This window comes from Orycteropus afer, unplaced genomic scaffold, assembly GCF_000298275.1.
Source record: "Orycteropus afer afer isolate SDZICR_OR568_19922 unplaced genomic scaffold, OryAfe1.0 scaffold00070, whole genome shotgun sequence".
NCBI lineage: Eukaryota > Metazoa > Chordata > Mammalia > Tubulidentata > Orycteropodidae > Orycteropus > Orycteropus afer.
Genome location: NW_006921657.1, coordinates 3302483 through 3323978, shown reverse-complemented (window position 1 = coordinate 3323978; position 21496 = coordinate 3302483). Strand labels below are relative to the sequence as shown.

At 36.9% G+C, this 21496-nt stretch overlaps 1 protein-coding gene across 1 annotated transcript in view; it reads right to left on the bottom strand.

Annotated features, from left to right (window-relative positions):
* The window catches only part of ECD (ecdysoneless cell cycle regulator), a 33724-nt gene that overhangs the window by 6832 nt on the left and 5396 nt on the right, over positions 1 to 21496 (bottom strand). The window contains exons 3-12 of the mRNA XM_007940622.1: positions 20546 to 20633; positions 20252 to 20430; positions 19138 to 19330; positions 17445 to 17573; positions 14162 to 14290; positions 12919 to 13004; positions 3869 to 3975; positions 3551 to 3734; positions 2528 to 2595; positions 147 to 349 (exon numbers count right to left, since the gene is read on the bottom strand). Of these exons, the coding sequence (XP_007938813.1) occupies positions 147 to 349; positions 2528 to 2595; positions 3551 to 3734; positions 3869 to 3975; positions 12919 to 13004; positions 14162 to 14290; positions 17445 to 17573; positions 19138 to 19330; positions 20252 to 20430; positions 20546 to 20633 (1366 nt within the window). The remainder of the gene's footprint in view (positions 1 to 146; positions 350 to 2527; positions 2596 to 3550; positions 3735 to 3868; positions 3976 to 12918; positions 13005 to 14161; positions 14291 to 17444; positions 17574 to 19137; positions 19331 to 20251; positions 20431 to 20545; positions 20634 to 21496) is intronic.

Sequence of the window (21496 nt, the reverse complement as noted above, 5' to 3'; positions counted from 1 at the left end):
GAAAAATGATATTTTCATTTATTTTAAATCTTACAAATTACAAACAAAAAAAAAAAGGAAAAGACAAAATAAAAACGAAGATAAAATATGGCCTTAGCTATTCTTTGTAGTAGACTCTGAAAGGAAAAGGGCTTAAAACCACATACCACTTGCTTGCGAGTGGTGAAACTTTTGCCAATGCTGGTGTGTGCTAGTTCCTGGTCCATCTGGGCCATGTACGACTTCAGATTATCAAGAGCTCCTTTCAGAGATGCTTTTTCTCCAGGTTCTTGGGTTTCAAGGTCCAAGTCTAAACATTCAAAATCTTCCTCATCCAGATCATCAGAGTCGGACTCCTGAGGTCCTGGGCCTGCATAACCAACAAAAGAGAAGTAGTCACTAGTGAATTTTTTCTTTTTCTTTTTTTAAGTAATTACACCTCTCTGAAGAATTAGAATGTTACCTGCCGAAAGGGATCAATTTACATAGCTAAACTACTTGACCAAAGTCTTTTCCACAAACTGGCAGCCATTTGCAGAAAAGTATAAACGTTAAGTGGAAAGATTTCCCTTTAAAAATATATATGAATTCAATTAATTAATTTTTTTTTAAATTAAAAACTACATTAACACATGAATAGATTTTGATGTAAACATTCCAACCACACAGAAATCTTACTCTCTCCTTGAAGGTAAATATCCTTTATCAGTTTGGTGGGTATCCTGACCATTGTGTATGTAGTTCTGTATACAAATACACATATAAACACATAGGTTTCTTTTCTATGTAGATGATATCATAACATGTATGTAAATGTTTTGATTTTGCACTTATTTACATGTCTTGGAAGGCCTTCTCTATCAGAATATATAGATGGACCTCATACTTTAATAAAGGCTACATAATATTTCATAATAAGGATGTACTGTGATTTATTTCACATTTCAGGATACTCTGATTTTTAGCTATTAAAATGTTGCAATAACCATCTTAGACATTACTTTTTTAAAAAATGAAACAGCCAATTTTGACAATATCTTTTTATTTTTATTTTAATTGTGATTTGGGTGAAAGTTTACAGAGCAAATTCATTTTCCATACAGCGGTTAACATACACTTTGTCTCGTGACATTGACTGCAATTACCCACAATCAAACAGCTTTCTTCCCATTTCCTCTCCATAGTTAGTTACCTTTTCCCTATGTCCTTCCTTCCGATGCACTCCTGCCCCGAGCGGTCTCCCTGTACACACACAGCCCTTCTATTCTCCCATGAGTGATCCCTCCAAGGAGTGTATCTGTCTAATGTAAATGTTCAACTCATATGCCTATCTTTTGTTTGGATACAAGCCACAGGAGTGGGTTCAATTCCAGACCTGAAGGGCAGCTAGAGGCCATAGTCTTGGGGGTTTCACCAGGCTCTATCAGACCAGCAAATCTGGTACCCCCCCCCTTTTTTTTAATGATTTTGAGTGTTGTTTCACATTGTTCTGCCTCTATCCAGGATCTCTTACATAGATCCTGCTCTGAGTGGCTGACAGTGGTAGCCAGGTACCATCTAGTTCTGGTCTCACAGTCATATAAGCTGAAGATCACATGGTCGACCAGTCCCTTAAACCAATTGTTTCCACACGTCTTTGCTTATATTCATTCTTTTTTGCTCTGGATGAGGACAGACCCATCACTGCATCTAGATGGTTGCTTACAAGCTTTTAAGATCCCAGTTGTTACTTGCTAAAGTAGGAAGTAGAACAATGTTTTTGTGTAGTATGTTAATTTTGATGTATATCTTTTAATCCATACTTCTACCTCCAGAGTCTTACAGTAGTGATTCTCTAACCATTGAGAAAACTAGGTATTATCAATCTTTAAATTTTTGTCAATTTGATAGGCAAATAGTAAGTTCTTATTTTTATTTTGCATTTACTTTGTTATTAGAAAGGAGCTCTGGTGGCAAAGTGCCTAAGGCATTTGACTACTGACCAGAAGGGTAGTGGTTCAAACCCATTAGCCACTCTGTGGAAGGAAGACTGGGCAATCTACTCCCATAAAGATTTACTGCCTCAGAAACCCAAAGTGGGTTGCTATTAGTATGAATTGACTCGATGGCAGTGAGTTTTTTTTTTTCTTTTTCAAGTGACATTTAACTATTTTTAAGCATTTATTGATTGTTTACATTCCTTCTTCAGTGAACTCCCTGTTCATAGCCTATGTTGACATTTGGGCTGTTTTCTGTTAGGCTGTTTGTTCTTATTGATTTGTAAGAACAGTAATTCTAAAGAGAAAGGGCAATATAACATGGGAGCCAGGGTAAAACTCTACCTAAATATACAATATTCACTCAGTTACAAATATTTACTGAGCAGATACTATGTCAGGCACTGAACTAGATATCCTCTGCAAAATCATTCAACAGTAGTACCATGGCTAAAAGCAATCAAAACCATAAAGAGAAACTAAGTATTTTATTACCAAAAGGTCCAATGCTCTAGTAACAGCTTTGCTACCTATAGTTTTAAGATGAAAGTAAACATGACATGGTAACTTACCTAAAATCTTATCAAAATAGTTAAGAAAAGAATCTGCATCAAAAGTGATTGGAGCCTCAGAAGGTTCTCTGTAAGATTAAAAGTAAAAAAAAAAAAAAAAAATTAACTTATTCTGAACACAATTCTTTCAAACTTTTTCCAAGGTACTATTTATTATTCTTAGGAAAACTATCAGAGATATAATTTCAAAAAGAGGCACAGCAAGAAAAATTATACTTGAAATTTTAAGAATCCTTATGCTTATTTGCCTTGCAGGGCAACAGAAATGTGAAAGTCTGATAAAAAAAGTCAAAGTTGCTCCTTGTTTATGCATGTAAATTTATGCTGACTTTGGGACCTAACCACTCTCCAACCTCCCTACAATATATTAGCAAAAGTGGTTTATCTGAGTTAACTTAAATAAAGTCTATCTCTTTAAAAACCAAAACTTAATAAGTAAAAAAAAAAAACATAGCTTCCCTCATCTCTGCTTTCTTAGAAAAATATTGAACATAAATTTCAATCTTTCATGAGGCTTAAGAGCATCAACACTAACAAAGACATATTTGTTGTACGGTAATAGTTCTAGCTACCTTTTTCCCGTTACTTTAATGTAATTACATTTCTTCTATAGTTATCATTTGTTTCCAGCAGATCCCTCCCTCCCACTTTGCCTCTATAACTTACAAACTGCTGTGAAGTGGGAGATCAGAAGTCTGAGCTTGTTGAGAACTAGATGTTAAGAATTCCATAAGGCTCTGAATAAAAGCTAAGGAGTAAAGTAAGTACATGGTTTTCCTGCAGGGCTCTGGAATGGTGATTTTTAAATCTGTTAAATGGTCTTTCTATGTACTTCAGGGATTGCAGAAAGGAAGGCTGCTAGAAGTCTACCACCAGATAAATAAGCTATGGTACTAGGTACCAAAAGAGGGAAACAAAGTAATAGAACTTCATTTAAAAAGAGTGGAAATGGCAATAATTAGATGACTTCAACATTTGAGTTATTACTATTTAGGTCATTATACTTCAATACAAATTATATACCGAGGTAGTTCTGCTCCCTTGTGGGTTGAGACTTTGGATATGAAAGCTTTCATGCTTTCTGAGACTCGAGTTAAGTCACAGTTCTGATCTTCTCCCTTGGAAAGGGGCTCTGGCTCTGATTTGCCGGCAGCTTTCTGCAGTAGCTGATCCAGCTGCTCTGGTGAGAGGTCTAACCACTGGTCATCTGAAAAAGGAGAAAGCATGACATTACCACATGGCTGTCACATGACAGGTACTCTTGGGGAAGGATACTGAAAGTCTTAGTGGAATATCTGAATTCTTTCTAATCTTCCCATTCTATTTTGGTCCATCACTTACCATCCTCGGGAGGAAGATGAGCTGCTTCTTTCTTAAGATCTTCTATGTCAAATGTTGTTGTCTGTAATAAGGTTAAGATTTCTTCACCTGGGCTCATAGCAAGAGAGCTATAAAAAGAAAAGACATGAGTAATGATCTCTTTATACAAGAGCCTAGAATAGTAATCACAAAAACATAGTATGTTAAAGCTAGAAGGGATTATCTAGCCTAAAAATGGTTTAATAACTTTTTTCGGTTTCAGATCCCTTTTTCCCAAAGTTTACCAGGAACTCTAAAATACAGACGAGTTCAAAGAAAAACTGCTTTGGTTGAAGTGAAGGTTGGAGGCTCAGAGACCTACCTATTCTGCCTTCCCCTCTGTTCTTCTGCAGATCCCCAGGGCTCCATGGAACCATTATGAAGCCACTGATCTAGTATAATCCCTTCAATTTATATATGAGGAAAAGAAGACCAAGAGGGTAAAGTATGAACTAAAATTAATCTATAGTGCCAGGCTAGCACTATAAATGTATTTTCTTATTTAGTCTTCTAATTACTATTATGAGGAAGTAATAATTCTGTTTTATAGATGAAGAAACCAGAGCCCAAAGGACTTTTATAATTTTGCAAGGTCATTAGTTAGCCACAGCAAAGGCTTAAAAATGTCTTTTTAATTATCTTCTGCTTCTGCTACCCTTTAAACCAATGAGGAAACACACAGATTTAGTTATAAGTGAGTTATTCTATGATGATTATGTATCTTATAATTTTTTAAATACCAAAAACCAAACCAAACTCACAGCCATTGAGTCGATCCTGACTCATAGCAATCCCTCCTTGGGTTTCCGAGGTGGTGTATCTATAGAAGTAGATTGCCCAATCTTCCTTCCAAGGAGTGGCTGATAGGTTTGAACTACAAGCCTTCTGGTTAGCAGTCAAATACCTTAGGCACTATGCCACTAAAGCACCTAAATTTTTTTTTAATATATAATTTTACTTATTTTATTGTTGTTGACAATATACACAGCAAAATATATACCAATTGAACAATTTCTACATGTGCCTGTTAGTGACAGTGATTACATTCTTCAGGTTATATAACCATTCTCACCTTCTGAGTTGTTCCTCCCCCAGTAATAGAAACTCACTGCTCCCAAGGTTCCTATCTAATCTTTCAAGTTGCCATTGTCTATTTGATCCCATATAGATAGTTATTATAAGAGCAAAATGCTCAAGGCAGATATTTTTTATTAGTTAAGCTAAGCTATTTGATTTTAAGAAGACTTCAGGGAATATTTTTGGTTTAAAGTTTAAAGATTATCCCAGGGCAATAGTGTCAGAGATTCACCCAACCTGCATGGCTCCAGGAAGTCTAGAGACCATGAAAATTTTTAATTCTCTTCTTCATTTCCCCCCCTTTTGATGGGATTGTTCTAGGGAGTCTTCGATCAAAATGTTCACAATGATAGCCAGGCACCATCCAGTTCTGCTCTCATAGCAAAGGAGGCAGTTGTTAATGGAGGCAATTAGCGACACATTCCATGTTGTATTGTTGTTGTTAGGTGCTGTTGAGTCATTTCCGACTCATAGCGACCCCATGCACAGCAGAACGAAACACTGACTGATCTTGCGCCAGCTCCATGATCCCTGCTATACTTGAGCCCATCATTGCAGCCACCGTGTCAATCTATCTTATTGCCTTCCCCTCTTTCGTTGACCCTCCACCCTACCAAGCATGACATCCTTCTCCAAGGAATGGTCCCTTCTGACAACATGACCAGAGTAGGTGAGATGAAGCCTGGCCATTCTCACTTCCAAGGAGCATTTCGGGTGCACTTCCTCCAGGACAGATCTGTTAGTTCTTTCAGCACTCCATGGTACTTTCAGCATTCTTTGCCAGCACCACAACTCAAAAGCATCAACTCTTCTTCGGTCTTCCTTATTCATTGTCCACCTCTCACATGCATACGAGGTGATTGGAAATTTCATGGCTTTTGTCAGGTGCACCTTAGTCCTCAAGGACACATCCTTGCTCCTCAGCACCTGAAACAGTTCCTTTGCGGTTGACCTTCCCAGTGCTACAGGTTGTCTAATGTCCTGACTGCTGCTTCCATTGGCATTGACTGTAGAACCAAGCAACGTGAATTCTTTGACAATCTCAATCTTCTCTCTCTATTGGTCCAGTTGTGAGGATTTTTGTTTTCTTTATATTGAGACGTAATCCATACTGCAGACTGTATTCTTCAACCTTCATCAGTAAGTGCCTCAAGTCATCCTCACTTTCAGCAAGCAAAGTTGTATTGTCTGCATATCTCAGGTTAATGATTCTTCCTCCAATCCTGATGCCACATTTTTCTTCATATAGTCCAGCTTCTTGGATTATTTGCTCAGCATATAGATTGAATAAGTGTGGGGAAAGGATACAACCCTGATGCACTCCCTTCTTGATTTTAAACCATGTAGTGTCCCCTTGTTCCATTCAAATGATAGTCTCCTGGTCAAGGTACAGGTTCCTCATGAGTACAATCAAGTGTTTGGGAATTCCCATTCTTCTCAATGTTATCCATAATTTTTCATGATCCACACAATCAAATGCCTTTGCATAGTCAATAAAACACAAGTAAACATCTTTCTGGTATTCCTTGCCTTGAGCCAAGATCCATGTGACAACAGCTATGATATCCCTTGTTCCACGTCCTCTTCGGAATCCAGCTTGCACCTCTGGAAGTTCTGTCAATATACTGCTGCAACCGTTTTTGAATTACCTTCAGTAAGATCTTACTTGCGTGTGATATTAATGATATTGTTCTATAATTTCCACATTCTGTGGAATCCCCTTGGAATGGGTATAAATATGGATATTTTCCAGGCAGTTGGCCAGGTAGGTATATTCCAAATCTCTTGGTATAACCGAGTGAGTGCCTGCAATGGGGCATCCGTTTGTTGAAATAGGCACATTCCATACTGTCCTCCAATTCCTCACTTTCCTTCTTCCTCTGTTCCAGGCAAATAAAGACTAATCGTTACATAAACTGATGAAATCTTGTCTAAACTATTTGAGTGGAGTGAATCAAGGTTGCATAATGGACTTGTATTCATTTTCTTTAAAAGCATTTGCATATGTTGCTAAATCATGTGGGTGACAGAACATTGTCTTCTCTCCATGTTATATAAATATTACTGGGAAAAGAAATATACAAATAACCATTATAAAAGGCAAAATATAAAATCATATAGGAGTACCAGATGAATTATCAGAGAAGGTAATTAAATTTATTGGGGTGGGGGCAGAGAAGTGAAAAATAAATAAAGAGCAATAATAATCCTGTCAAGAGCAAAGAGTGAAAAAAACAAACAAAAAAAAGATACATGGAAACAATTATTCCAAAGGACTAATGGACTATGCAAACCTCAGGCACCATGACCCGGAGACCCAGAAATAGTTGGTGCCTTGCTACCACTACCAGCTGCTCTGAAAGAATCACATTAAAAAGTCCTGGATACAGTGGGAGAAAAAAGGAACAAAACTCAAAATTATAAAAAAGACCAGACTTACTGGGTGGACAGAGACTGTTGGAACCCACAAGACTATGGCTCTTGAAACTGCCCTTGATCATCTTTGGACCTGAAACTGAACTCACTCCTATAGCTGAATTTTCAGTCAAACAACAGACAGGTCTACAAGGTGAACAATAACTTTAGGCAGGTAGATACTCCTTAGAACAATCAACCATTTGAGATCAAAAGGGCAGCATTTGCCCAAAGACAAAGTTCAGAAGACAGGAAGGGTTAGGAGAGAAGGAGGAATGGAAATGAGAAATACAGGGAGGATGTAAGAGGAGTGATGTTACATTGAAGGGACTGCAATCAATGACATGAAACAAAATGTGTATGAATGGATGAATGGAAAACTGATTTGCTCTGTAAACTTTCAACCAAATCACAATAACAAGTTTTGTTTTTTTTTTTTTTTTTAAAAAAAGAGAGGTAATAAGTAACTAGAGTAGTGGAGCAATAAGAAAGAAGAATGCAAAGATGCAAGAAAATAATCAATAGGATCTAGGGACTGGATTAAGGGAGAACCAGGGGGTATGGGTGACAAGGAAGATGGTGGTACTATTAAAAGACATTGGGAAAAACTCTATGATATTAAGTCAGTTTAAAAAAAAAGCCAGCATTGGGAATTTGAGAAAAACAAGTATGGAAGGAGATGTGAGTTTGGTTTTAAACTCTTTAGAAATTATTCTCCTGCAACACTAAAATGTTGAACATTTAAGCTATTACGTTATTCCCCCAATAGCAAAAATAGTTAAGTAAATTATGGCATATACATATATTTGCTAAATTGTTGTACAGCTATTTAAAATTATGTTTATAAAGGCTTTATAATATCTTGGGAAAATGTAAGACAAAACCAAGCCACTGTCTTCAAATCAATTCTGACTCATAGCAACACTATAGGACAGAGTAGAACTGCCTCACAGGGTTTTTCCAAGGCTGTAAATCATTACGGAAGCACATTGTCTTACCTTTCTCCTGCAGAGCAGGTTCAAATTGCCAACCTCTTAGCTGCCAGATGCATTAACCACACCGCCACCAGTGCTCCTTTATAAAATTTATATATAGTATATATATTTTAGGGAGCTCTGGTAGCATAGTGCCTAAGGCACTTGACTGCTAACCAGAAGGCTGGCGGTTCAAACTCACCAGCCACTCCCTGGAAGGAAGGTTGGGCAATCTACTTCCGTAGTAATACTGCCTCAGAAACCCAAGGAGGGGTCGCCATGAGTCGGGTCCAACTTGACAGCACACAACAACAATACAACAACATATAAATTTTACAAACTCACTGCCATCGAGTTGAACCCAACTCACAGCAACCCCTCCCTGGGTTTCCAAGGTGGAATCATTATGGAAGTAGATTGCCCAACCTTCGTTCCAGGGAGTGGCTGGTGGGTTTGAACCGTCAGCCTTCTGGTTAGTAGTCAAATGCCTTAGGCACTATGCTATATAAATTAAAAAAAAAATCAACTAGGTAAGCCGAAAAAAACTCTGGAAGGCAGAAAGCCAAAATGGTAACAGTGATTGACTCTCTGGTATAATTTTTTTTTCTTTCTTACATTTTTCTGTATTTGATAAAAGAATGAACATGTTACTTTTGTAACAATAACAAACAAACTTTACTATTTTTTAAAAATAGAGCCACTCAACCACTAACCTATCTTAGTCACAGGAAGGTGCCCTAACGCTCTACAAACAGTATTTCTATTCTCTTAACTTCACTCTAATGCATGACTGTAAGGTAATGCTTCTCAATAAGGGAGTGGTCCCCTAAGGGCATATCAGAATCATCTTGGAGATTCTACTAATCACGAGGGTCATCTCCATTACTCTTGTAACTCCTTCCAATTTCCTTAAATGACCTCCTAAGGAGGCATCCTCTTTTAGGGAGTGGGACAGAGACACCTGTAGACATGGAAGAGAAAGTAGTACTTGTAAGTCATTAACATCCCTCAGACAGCTGTGCAGTTAGAGCCCTCTCAGCAGCACCCTTGTTCACACAGTCTTCAAAGAATATGCTGTTGTTGTTGTTAGGTATCATCGAGTCAGCTATGACTCACAGCACCCTACAACAGAACGAAAACACTGCATAGTCGTGAGCCATTCAAAGAATATAGGTGTTTATACAGTACGTGAATATGAGGTGTTTGAGATGTTGGCAAAATATTCAGATGACAATGTATATGGTAAGATGGGGTTCAAAACCAGATGAGACTGACTCAAGAAACAAACAAACAAAAGCCAGCAACAAAACAGAAACCATATACACACACAACTCAGGACCTGTTAAACCTTAACATACAAAAGCTCTTTCTCTCCTACTACTTAATACTATAAAATACCAAAAAACGAAATGCACTGCTGTCAAGTTGGATCCAACTCACAGCGACCCCTCTGTGGGTTTCTGAGGTGGTATCACTATGGAAGTAGATTGCCCAACCTTCCTTCCGAGGAGTGGCTGGTGGGTTTGAACCCCCAGTCTTCTGGTTAGCAGTCAAATGGCTTAGGGACTACACCACAGAGCTCCCTTGATAGCTTTAAGTATCTCAAATTCAAGTTTACAAACATAAACAGAATTTTTTTCCAATACTAACTTCTGATCTTTGATTCCTCAGCTCAGTTGTTTTCTGCTTGAGCTCTATTTCCCATGTACCACTGACTGAGAAGTGCCTCAGGGGACAAGTCAGATAAATGTGGACCTTAACCAAGTGATTTTCTTCTTTCAAGGGTTATAGTACCTCCTATTTCTGCCTGCTTCGTTGCTCTCCAGTGTCTTCAAAACCACTGTTTTTTTTTTTTTTTTTAATATTTTGTCCAGGGTTTATAATTGTGGTTCACAGGAATATAGTTGGAAAAGGTTATTCCTTTTCAAATTCCATATACTCAAAAAACTCACTGCCTTCGAGTCGAATCTAACTTATAGTGACCCATCCTTGGGCAGTATCTCTACGGAAGTAGATTGCCCAATCTTCCTTTTGAGGAGTGGCTGGTGGGTTTGAACCGCCAGCCTTGTGGTTAGCAGTCAGATGCCTTAGGCACTAAGCCACCAGAGTTCCCATATTCCATATAGGAAATGGTTATTCCACCATTTCCAAAACTGAAAACTCAACTTTACTGAATTTTAAAGGGTGGTGCCACTTCCTTCCAACCCCGTGTCCATGTCTTTTTTTTCCACCATGAAATGTGTGGCAGGTTAGACTGATATTTAATTTGGAGGCTGAATGCCTGCTGCTTCCTATGTTTCAGTGCTACCTAAAATAGGTAACCATCGCTCAGACTCATAAAAATTAAGTACATGGCTCAACAGCAAACTGCCTAGGTTCAAATCCCAGGTCTGTCACTTACTAGTTTGTAACCTTGGGCAAATTACTTAATTTCTCTTGGCCTCAGCTTTTTTAGTTGTAAAATAGGAATAACAATAGAATTTATTTCACAGGGCTATCAAATGGGAACTAATGAGTTAAAGTGGTTGACACTTTGTAAAAACTCGATAAATGTTAGCTATTTTATTATTACTATACCTGTCACTTACTGTTACTGGCAGTAACCTTCTGTAGGACACGTCCTCTCCCCAAAGACTACTCTCTTCACTAGGTTGCTAAAGCGGCAAGGAGGCCACATCTTCCGACCTCCTCTAACTGCACAAGAGGAAGACAGAATCACCATCAATAGCCCAAGGCCTATTCCTGTGAGGCCAAACATGCGACCTCCCTCTAGCCCTTTCATCAAGCCTGACACCAACCGTTCCTCCTGCAGCATCCACCACCGCTCTCCTGGGTTCAATAATTCGTTGCAGTGGCCACACAGAACTCACAGATTATGGGGCATATTAGGGAAGCACCAGGCTACAATTCAAGTTCAGGAACAACGCTCAGTCTCTCTCAGCCCACTCTCTCTCAGCCAACAGTCTCTCACAGTCTCTCTCCCAGCAGTGCGTATCTCTTGGTGTCTCTCACAGCAACGTGTGTCTCTTGTGTCTCTTTCCCAGCAGCGTGTATCCCTCAGGAGCGTGTCCTTCCTCAGCCAGCAGTCAGAGAGACTTCTTCTGCCTCGAGGAGGCCTCCTTTTGAGCCTGGCAGAGTGGCCAAACTAACCAATTATAACATCAGAATTCTAAGTACCTGAGAGAGAGCAGGAACCTCCCAGAACATTGCTTTGTGTTGCGTCCAACAGAAATACGCCAGGTAGATAAGTTTTACTATCAGGAGCTCCTCAGTTTCTCACAGCAAATTCCACCACAGAATTTACAAAGACTTATGGCTAGAAAAGCCATACCAGGTAATTTACTACACCACATAGGCATTCTGCTGTTCTTTACCATAATCTGTTTAAATATGGGTACTCTAACTTCTGCACCTATCTCAAGAGTAACTCTTTAACTCCTGGCAAGCTAGCACTCTGCTGCCACGTTTTGTTGTTGTTGCTGTTAGGTGCTGTCAAGTTAGCTCTAACTCATAGTGACCTTATTTATGTACAACAGAACAAAACACTGCCCAGTCCTGCACCACCCTCACAATCCTTGCTATACTTGAGCACATCTTGTTGAGGGTCTTCCCCTTTTTCACTGACCCTCTACTTTAACAAACATGGTATCCTTGTCCAGGGAATGGTCCCTTCTGACAGCATGACGAAAGTAGGTCACATGGAGTATGGCTATTCTCTCTTCCAAGGAACATTCTGGCTGCACTTCTTTCAGGACAGATTTGTTCGTTCTTCTGGCAGTCTGTGGTGTTTTCACAATTCTTTGCCAACACCGTAAACCAAAGGCATCACCTCTTTTTCAGTCTTTCTTATTCATTGTCCAGCTTTCACATCATATGAGGCAAATGAAAATACCATGGCTTGGGTTAGCTAAGTGCACCTTAATCTTCAAAGTGACATCTTTTTGCTTCTTTTGCAGCAGATTTGCCCAGTGCAATATGTCATCTGATTTCTTGACTGTTCCTTCCATGGGTATTGATTGTGGATACAAGTAAAATGAAATCCCTAACAATTTCAATCTTTTCTCCATTTATCATGATGTTGCTTATTGGTCCAGTTATGAGGATCTTCATTTTCTTTATGTTGAAATGTAATCCATACTCAAAACCTCTTTGATCTTCATCAGTAAGTGCTTCAAGTCATCTTCATTTTCAGCAAGCAAAGTTGTATCATCTGCATACTGTAGGTTGTTAGAGTCTTCCTACAATCCTGATGCCACGTTCTTCTTCATATAGTCCAGCTTCTTGGATTATATGCTCAGCATACTGACTAAGTTAAGTACGGTGAAAGGATACAACCCTGAAGCACGCCATTCCTGATTTAAACCCTGCAGTATCACCTTGTTCTGTTCAAACGACAGCCTCTTGGTCTATGTACAGGTTCCTCATGAGCATAATTAAGTGTTCTGGAATTCCCATTCTTTGCAATGTTATCCATAATTTGTTATGATCCACACAGTCACATGCTTTTGCATAGTCAATAAAACAAAGGTAAACATCTTTTCCATGGTTAGGCAGTGATGAACTCACCTTTCTGGTCGGTTTACTGAGAGTTGGAAGTAGTTCTTTGCCATTTCTAGCCTTTCTTGATACTGAGCAGAGCCTTCTATCAGTCCCTTAAGAAACAGCAATAGTCTATCAGAACATTATTTACAGGGTGTCATTACACTAACTTGCTCATTAGTAACTTCCAGAGAGGTAGTCTATGATATAACACACTACTCAGGAATCATGAGGCTCAAGTCTTAGTCTTTGTTTTATCATTAATTAACATACCTGTTTGGGCTACTGTTTCTTCAAATGAGGGGACTAGGCGAGAAGTATTGGTTCCTAATCCTTTCATCCTAATTGCTAATTCTTTTCAATTTGGAAAGTTTATTACCATTGGAAAAAAAAGTATTTAATTAGTCATAATTGATACAGTTAATTAGTAATTAAATTACAAAACAAAGCATTACAGAAAGTTTATAATTAGAACCAAAAAGTAGCTTAATCCCACTTTAACTATCATTTCTGTTTTTTACATGCTTGTTTATAATGGTCATTATACTTAATATTTTATATTCTTTAAAAAACACACTATAAAATAACAAGCACTGTTCATATTGCTACACAGTCTTTATAATCACTATATATTTATGGACTTCTCTACTTCTTCAATGTTTTCTTAAAAGAGATTATTCAGAGTGAATTTCTGAGTCATGGGTTTTTTTGTTTGTTTGAACTTTTTTCCAGACTCTTGGAACACACTACCAAATTACTTTTCAACATTGTAATACCAATTTACAATGTTACAAGCAATGTATAGGAGTATTAACTTCACTGCATACTCAATAACACTGAATGTCACTCATATTCGTTTTACATAGCTAAAAAACCGTTTTCATTATTTTCTTCAAAGGCTTACTCCTAGTGAGGATATTTTAAGAGATGTCTACCAGCTGTCTTTTTGTGGTCTTTTTATCCGTGTTTTTACTGATTTACCTATTTGCTGACTTCACATTTATCTTAACAATTTGTGCAAACTGCTCATATGATATAAACATTAACCTTTTTTTTTTTATCATTTAGTACAAATATTATTAGTTTTTCTAAAATACTGAATATAGTTCATAGACACTCCCTCATTACCAACTTCAAAGACCTTAAGTTGAATATCATCTTCTAAGGTTGTATTATATATTACACATTGACCACAGGATTTTGATTTTACGTCACTGGCTTATTTTTCCCTGAAATATACACTTAAAAAAATATATATCCCAAGTCCTACCTTAAAGTAGTCATTCTTTTTCAGACTGTCAAGGAAGCTGGCCCACAGTGGTGAAGTAATAACAAGGGATTTCTTGGAGTCAGAAAAATGTGGGCTACTTCTGGAGCACAAGATCTCAAATCCATGAGCCTAAATGAAATAGTCAGAATTTTTATTAAGTTACTTTGTTTCACTTAGCCCCTCTCAAGAACCAGTTGACTAGACACATGTACATGTGAACATTTACATAACTTTTTAGATTGTATGAAAAATTTCAATTTATTTTCCAGTTTTTAAATATCTGTAATTACTAAAAACTATAGAAGTAATAAAAAATGAAAAATATTTCTCCTCAAAGAGATTTCTTTTCCTGCCAACTATAAAACAGGAAATTTAAACTTATTTCTTTTACTTAAGAAAAGGCTTGCAAAAAGTTTCTTGTTTAAGCCTAGTGGAACCCCTGGGATTATGGCCCCTAGCTGCCCTTCAGGTCTGGAATTGAACCCATACCCGTGGCTTCCAGCCAAACAAAAACAGGCATATGAGGCGAACATTTACACTAGGTAGACACACTCTTTGGAGAGAACAATCATGGGAGAATAGAAGGGCTGTGTATGCACAGGAACATAGCTCAGGGGACAAGAGTGCATGGAGGGAAGGAAACAAGGAAGAGGTAACTATGGGGAAGAAGTGGGAGGGGAGCTGTTGCACTGTGGTAAATTGTAGGCAATGTCATGAGACAAAGTGTATGTGAACTGCTGTACAGGAAGTGAATTTGCTCTATAAACTTTTACCCAAAACACAATTAAAAAAAAAAAAAAGTAAATATGCACACACACATACACAAAAGGTTTCTTGTCTAACAGAAATTATAAATAAATTCAGCATGGTCTCAGACATTGTAATGAAAGGGAATCACTTCATTTTCAGAATCCTTTGATTAAAAACATATATTTAAAAAATAATAGATACACATGGAAAAGTAATTCAGAGCTTCGCTGATCAATCTAGAACAAACTACTTCTATCAATTTCTTGCATATCCTTGCAGAAGTAATCTGTAACACAAGCAGATATATATATGTGTGTGTCTGTGTATGTATATCCTCATACTCCACCCCTTTTGACATTAAATGACAGTATACTGTTCTGCACCTTGTTTTTTTCACTTAATCATATGCCTTGTACATCATTTCATATGAGCACATACAAATGTATCGATTTCACTTCACGGACAGACCATAATTTATTTAACTATTCCCCTACTAAGGAACATTTAGGTAGTTTCCAATTTTTTGCAACTACAAAAATGCTGTTGTAAGTATCCTCATATATACATCTTTGTGCACATGTGAAATATATAATGGATAAATTCCTAGAGGTGAAAATGCTGAGCAGAAGAGTTTGTATATTTTAAATGATGATAAATACTGCCAAAATTAGACAATGGTCCTATAAGTTTATGTGAATGATCAGAATTCCCAGGTGTATAGTAGAGCTGACAAGGGGCAAGGTTGTGGTCACTGCTTGGTCACAGCCAGCTACCCAGAGGGACTGAGAAGTTGAACCTGTGGGCTTGGGACCATAGTCGCAGGGGACATCAAGCTCAATTGGCGTAACATACTATACAAAACATTGTTCCACCTCCTACTTTGGTGAGTAGCGACTGGGATCTTAAAAGCTAGCAAGCTGCCATCTAGATGCAACAATGGGCCTCTCTTCGTCAAGAGCAAAGAAGAAAGAAGAAAACCAAAATTAATGGAAACAATCAGTCCTAGCAACTGGTACACCATCTGATCTGCAACCTATACAACTATGAGACCAGAAGAACTAGATGGTGCCCGGCTACCACTGTCATCCCCTTGGAAGGGGATCTATGTAGGAGATCCTGGATAGAGAGGGAGAACAATGTGGAACAAAACTCAAAATCATTTGGAGGGAAAAAAAGAAGGTGGGGACCAGGTTTGCTGGTCTGATAGAGCCTGGTGAAACCACTGAGACTATGGCCCCTAGCTGCCCTTCAAGTCTGGAATTGAACCCACACCTGTGGTTTCCAGCCAAACAAAGTACAGGCATGTGAGTAAAACATTTACCTCAAGTAGACACACGCCTTGGAGAGAACAATCATGGGAGAAAGAAGGGCTGCTTATGCACAGGGAGACAGCTCAGGGGGCAGGAGAGTATGGAGGGATGGACACTGGGAAGAGGTAACTATGGGGAGGAAGTGGGAGGTGAGCTGTTGCATTGTGGTAAACTGTGGTCAATGACATGAGACAAAGTATATGTGAACTACTATATGGAAAGTGAATTTGCTCTGTAAATCTTCACCCAAATCACAATAAAAAAAAAAAAGTTGCCAAAATTTTCTTCTAAGAGATTGAACCAATTTACATTCCTACTATCAATGTTTTAGAGTATCTCTCTGTATTCACCACACCAACTCAGTACATTATCAAACTTCTTGATATTAGCCAATATAATAGTGAAAACACTATCTTATAGTTTTAAATTGTATTTTTTAAATTATGAAAAAGGTTCAATACTTTTCTTATGTTCAAATTAAGTCATTTGTATTTCCTTCCCTGTAGACTATCCTTCATGGCTTGTGAACATTTTTCTACTAATTGGTTATTATATATTTTTCATACTGACTCACAGGAACTCTTTACATAATAGGGAAATCAGCTCTTTGTCATTTACATTGCAAATATAATACTGTCTCAGGTTTAGTACCTTGTGACTTTATTTATAGGGTTTTTCTTTTTCACCTAAGAAAGGCCTGGTGATCTACTTTTGAAAAATCAGCCATTGAAAACCCTGTGGAGCACAGTTCTACTCTGACACTTGTGGGATCTCCATGGGTTGGCATTGACTCGACAGGGACTAGTTTTCTTTCCCATCCAGAAATGCTTAATTTTTATATAGTAAGATATATCAGTCTTTTCTTTTATAGCTTCTGGTTTTAATTCATACTTAAGAGTCTTTTCCTATTCAGATTATAAAAAGTTTTCCTGCATTTTCTTTGAACATTTATGGTTTTAATTTTCACATTTAAATATTTAATCTAACTGGAGTTTATTTTGGCATAACGTACGAGGGAGTCAACTCTAATTATTCAATTGGCTTCCTGGTTGTCCTATTATCACTTACTGAACAATCAACTGTTTTCTTCTAATTTGAAATGCTGAATTTTATTACATTCTCACATAAATTGGGCATAGTCCTAGACTTTCTATGCTGTGCCAATGGTCTGTTAAAAGTACTACTACCTAAAAAAGGAAATAAAATTTTTGGTTTATCATTACCAACTTCATGCCCAATTCATGGGCTCGATACTGGGGATGAGATGGAGGAGGCAGCTGGTATCCACTCCGCCGGTCTGGCACAAACCTTTGTTGTGCCAACTGTGCATACAGACACTTGGTGAAAGTGACCTGGGCATTAGAACACAAAGCACATGAGTCTTTTCTTGAAAATAAAATATAAATATTATTTCACAGTTAAATATAGTAATAACTCCATTTATGAGCTTCATTTTGTAGATGAAATGCAAAGAAGATTCAAACTATTTATTGATATAATTCAAATGACATAAAATTAACTCTTGTAAAACCCCAAACTATAAAGTTCATCAAAGATAAAGTAGGTGATAACTTAGGGGCCCTAATTTATGGTATACATAGAGTATTAAGCATAATCTAAAATGCACAAACAGCAGAAGAGAAACTAGATGACCAGAACCTTCTAAAAAGTAAATTCTTATGTGCATCAAAAGATTTCTCCAAAAGAGTGAAAAGAGAATCTAGAGAGTGGGAAAAAATATTTGACAATGACATATCTGGCAAGGGACTTATCTCTAAAATTTATAGAAAATGTCAACACTTCAACATCAAAAAGACAAATGATCCAATTCAAAAATGGGGAAAGGATGTGACAAGACACTTCCCTAAAAAAGATATTAGGCAGCCAACAAACACATGAAGAAATGCTTACAATCGTTAACCATTAGAGAGATGCAAGTCAAAACAATGAAATATTGTCTCACTGCAAAAACAATAGCAAAGTTCAACAGGACAGAAAACCACAAATGCTGAGGGTATGGAGAAATTGGAATTCTCATACACAGCTTGTGGGACTATAAAATGGTGCAACAACTGTGGAAAATGGTATATTGCTTCCTAAAGAGTTGGAAATAGGAATATCATTTAATCCAGCAATTTCATTACTAGGAATATAACCTAAAGAGGTGAGACCCACAACACAAATAGATACATGCACATTCATTCTCTGCAGTACTATTTACAATAGCAATGAGATGGAAATAAGCTAAGTGCCTATAAACAGATGAATGGATAACCAAACTATAGTACCTATACATAATGGAATATTATGCAACATAAAAGAATAACGAAGAATCAGTGAATCATCTCATAATGTGGATGAACTGGGAGGACATTATGCTGAGTGAAATAAGTCAGTCACAGAAGGAAAAATACTGTACGAATTCATTATTGTAAAAAGTCACGGAAAGGTTTACACAGGGAAAGAAATTCTCTTTGTTGGTTAACAAGGATGGGCGGGAAGGGCAAAGAAGGAAAAATAAATGGACAAGTTAAAAAAAAAATCACTCTCATTGCCTATTTTTTAGTTATCACTAGTGAAATTCTTACCATTAGTTATACCAAACAGCAGTTCAGTGGAATAGAAGATAAAGAATAATTATTAATTCTCTGGAAGAGATGAATGTTTTATCAAGAGGAAACTAATTAATTCAAATAGGGAAAGTATGGTCAAAAATAACGAGGACATTTGAGGTATAAAATAGGGAGTTAGGTCTCTTGAACAAATATTCTTACACTGTGAGGGAGAAAGAAAAAAATGTCCATTAACTTGCTATGAGCAAACAGAATACTTCTAATTTTTTCTAACAAACAATTAAAATAATGTTTCAAATATTTTTCCAGTAGAGAAACTAAATGACCAAAGGAGCTATCTTACTGAAGTCATTATTCGTGTATCAGGTAAGAATGTTCTGAAAATTCGACAGGCTCGCAGGTCAATAGGGTCTCGCAGGTAAAATGCTTGGACTGCTGCAGCCACCAATCTGGGGTGCTGCTTTAGTACTGCTGCAATGCTAGCTGGAAGAAAGCAGTGGGCTCGATGAAGGGAGGCTTGAATTTTTTCTGGGTACCTGTGATAGATAAAATTATTGCTTTTATTATATATAAAAATCTAGAATTCTGATACCATTCACCACCCTCCCTCAACATATTGTCTTGCTTCATATCAAGAGTGAAGTAAAGATAAAAACACTGTATACACTTAAGAGTGTAGGAAAGAAGAAAAGGAAAGAGAAAAAGTGGGAAAAAGTAGAAAATAAAAGGAATTAAGGTGGTTCATTAAAAACAAACAAAAAATCTGGTATACTTTGGAACAAGAATAAAGTCAGAATTTACTCTTTTAAAAAATGGTAAATAGTATATTTACTATTACAAAGTAGTATACAAAATATACAAAATAGTATATTTACAAATGGTAAATAGTATATTACTATTACAAAGCTAGAAGATTTAAAAGAACTGGATGGTGTTAGACAGTGATATTCAAATATTGAATGGCTGAACTAATATATTATTAGGCTAAGACCGTCTCTTTTGAATAAAGCCTACAGTGTCCTACAGAGGCCAAAGAATTCCACATTTAGTCCTATAACCACACAAGAAACTGAGCTCATTGTGCTTGCTTAGGTTTTTATTCTTAAAGGTCTCATTTTTACTATCTATGGACATAGATAATACTTAGCCACCCTATCTAAGATTAAAAAAAAAAAAAAAAGGTCTATATTATATGTTTCAATGGGAATTAAAAGATATATCACTTTCTTAGTTTCAAAATCTAAGAAAATGTTGCTATTGTTAGGTGCTGTTGAGTTGGCGCCAATTCATAGCAGCCCTAGGTACAACTTAGTTAATCAATTTGATGAAAAAGAGGGATAAAGACCGAATGAAAACCAGAGTTAATGTAAGTGAAAGAAATTCTACATGTGATACAGACTGAGCTGCATTAAACCACACTGCTCCTCAACTAGCAAAGGAAATTGTAATTTTCTTACTCTCTGATGCGTCTATTCACAGCAGCTTGTATAGATTCTGAGGCCAAAATTTTTTCTGGGTGTGTTGAGATTATATTCAATGCTTGTGGGATTGTTGGGTTTGTGGTAGGTAACCAGGATACTGCTTCTGGTTTCTTTGGGGCTGGAATAATGCACAACTCTCCATGGTGGAAAAACACCTATAAAATGATACATTTTAATTTCCACGCTTGCCACTGGCAAACTCTAGGTATATATAGAAAACATTGCAACATGATTTCATCTCTGAAAATTTCTGATCTTGGGTACACTTACCCTATTGGTACTGTTATCAGGATCCAGCCATTTGGGAAGAAAGTCAGCAGCTTCTATTAACAAGAATTCACCATCATTGTCTTCAATCCTAATGCAAAAGAAGTCCCAATTTTGCATTCAAAAAGCATATATTTGCTAGTAATCAAAACAATAAACAATTTTATTCTAATACTTTTTTCTCATCTTAGTAAATATTTTAGTATGTATAATATGCAATTTGATACAAAGAAGCAAAATGTTTAAGATACTATTTGGCACTGAAAGAGACTGTAACATTGTGAAGAGGCATTAGAGGGAGACGAAAAGCTAAGGAGAGAAAACAAGAAAAGTATATAAATAAATAGTAGGAGACAAAAATATACAAATTACAATAGGATTTCAAAAGAAGAAAAAAAATCACCTATAGCTGAGATTAGGAAAGCCTTTATAGAAGTGCTGTTTGGGCCTTAAATGATAATTCTGTTTTGTCTCATTTGCATCTCTTTCTTAAAATTTAAATGTTTGAACAGATAATACATTCACTTGCTTAAAATTTTTTAAAAATATAGTTACACAATGAAAAATTCTCTTTTCTACTTTTGTTCCCATTGTCCAACTCCTGCCACCCCACCATTGTTATTTCTTGTGTGTCCTTCTTGAATCTGTTTATGTATAATCTAGCCAATAAGACTCCAGGAAATGACAGAATATTCATTGAAATGCTTCAACAAATGGATGTAATGTTGGAAGCACTCACTCATTTATGCTAAGAAATTTGGAAGACAAATACTTGGCCAACTGCCTAGATGAGATACCTATTTGTGCCCATTCCAAAGAAAGATGATTTAATGGAATGCAGAAATTACCAAACAATATCATTATCACACACAAGTAAAAATGCGCTGAAAATAATTTTAAAATGGTTGCAGCAGCACAGAGACGAGGAATTGCCAGAAATTCAAGCTGGATTCA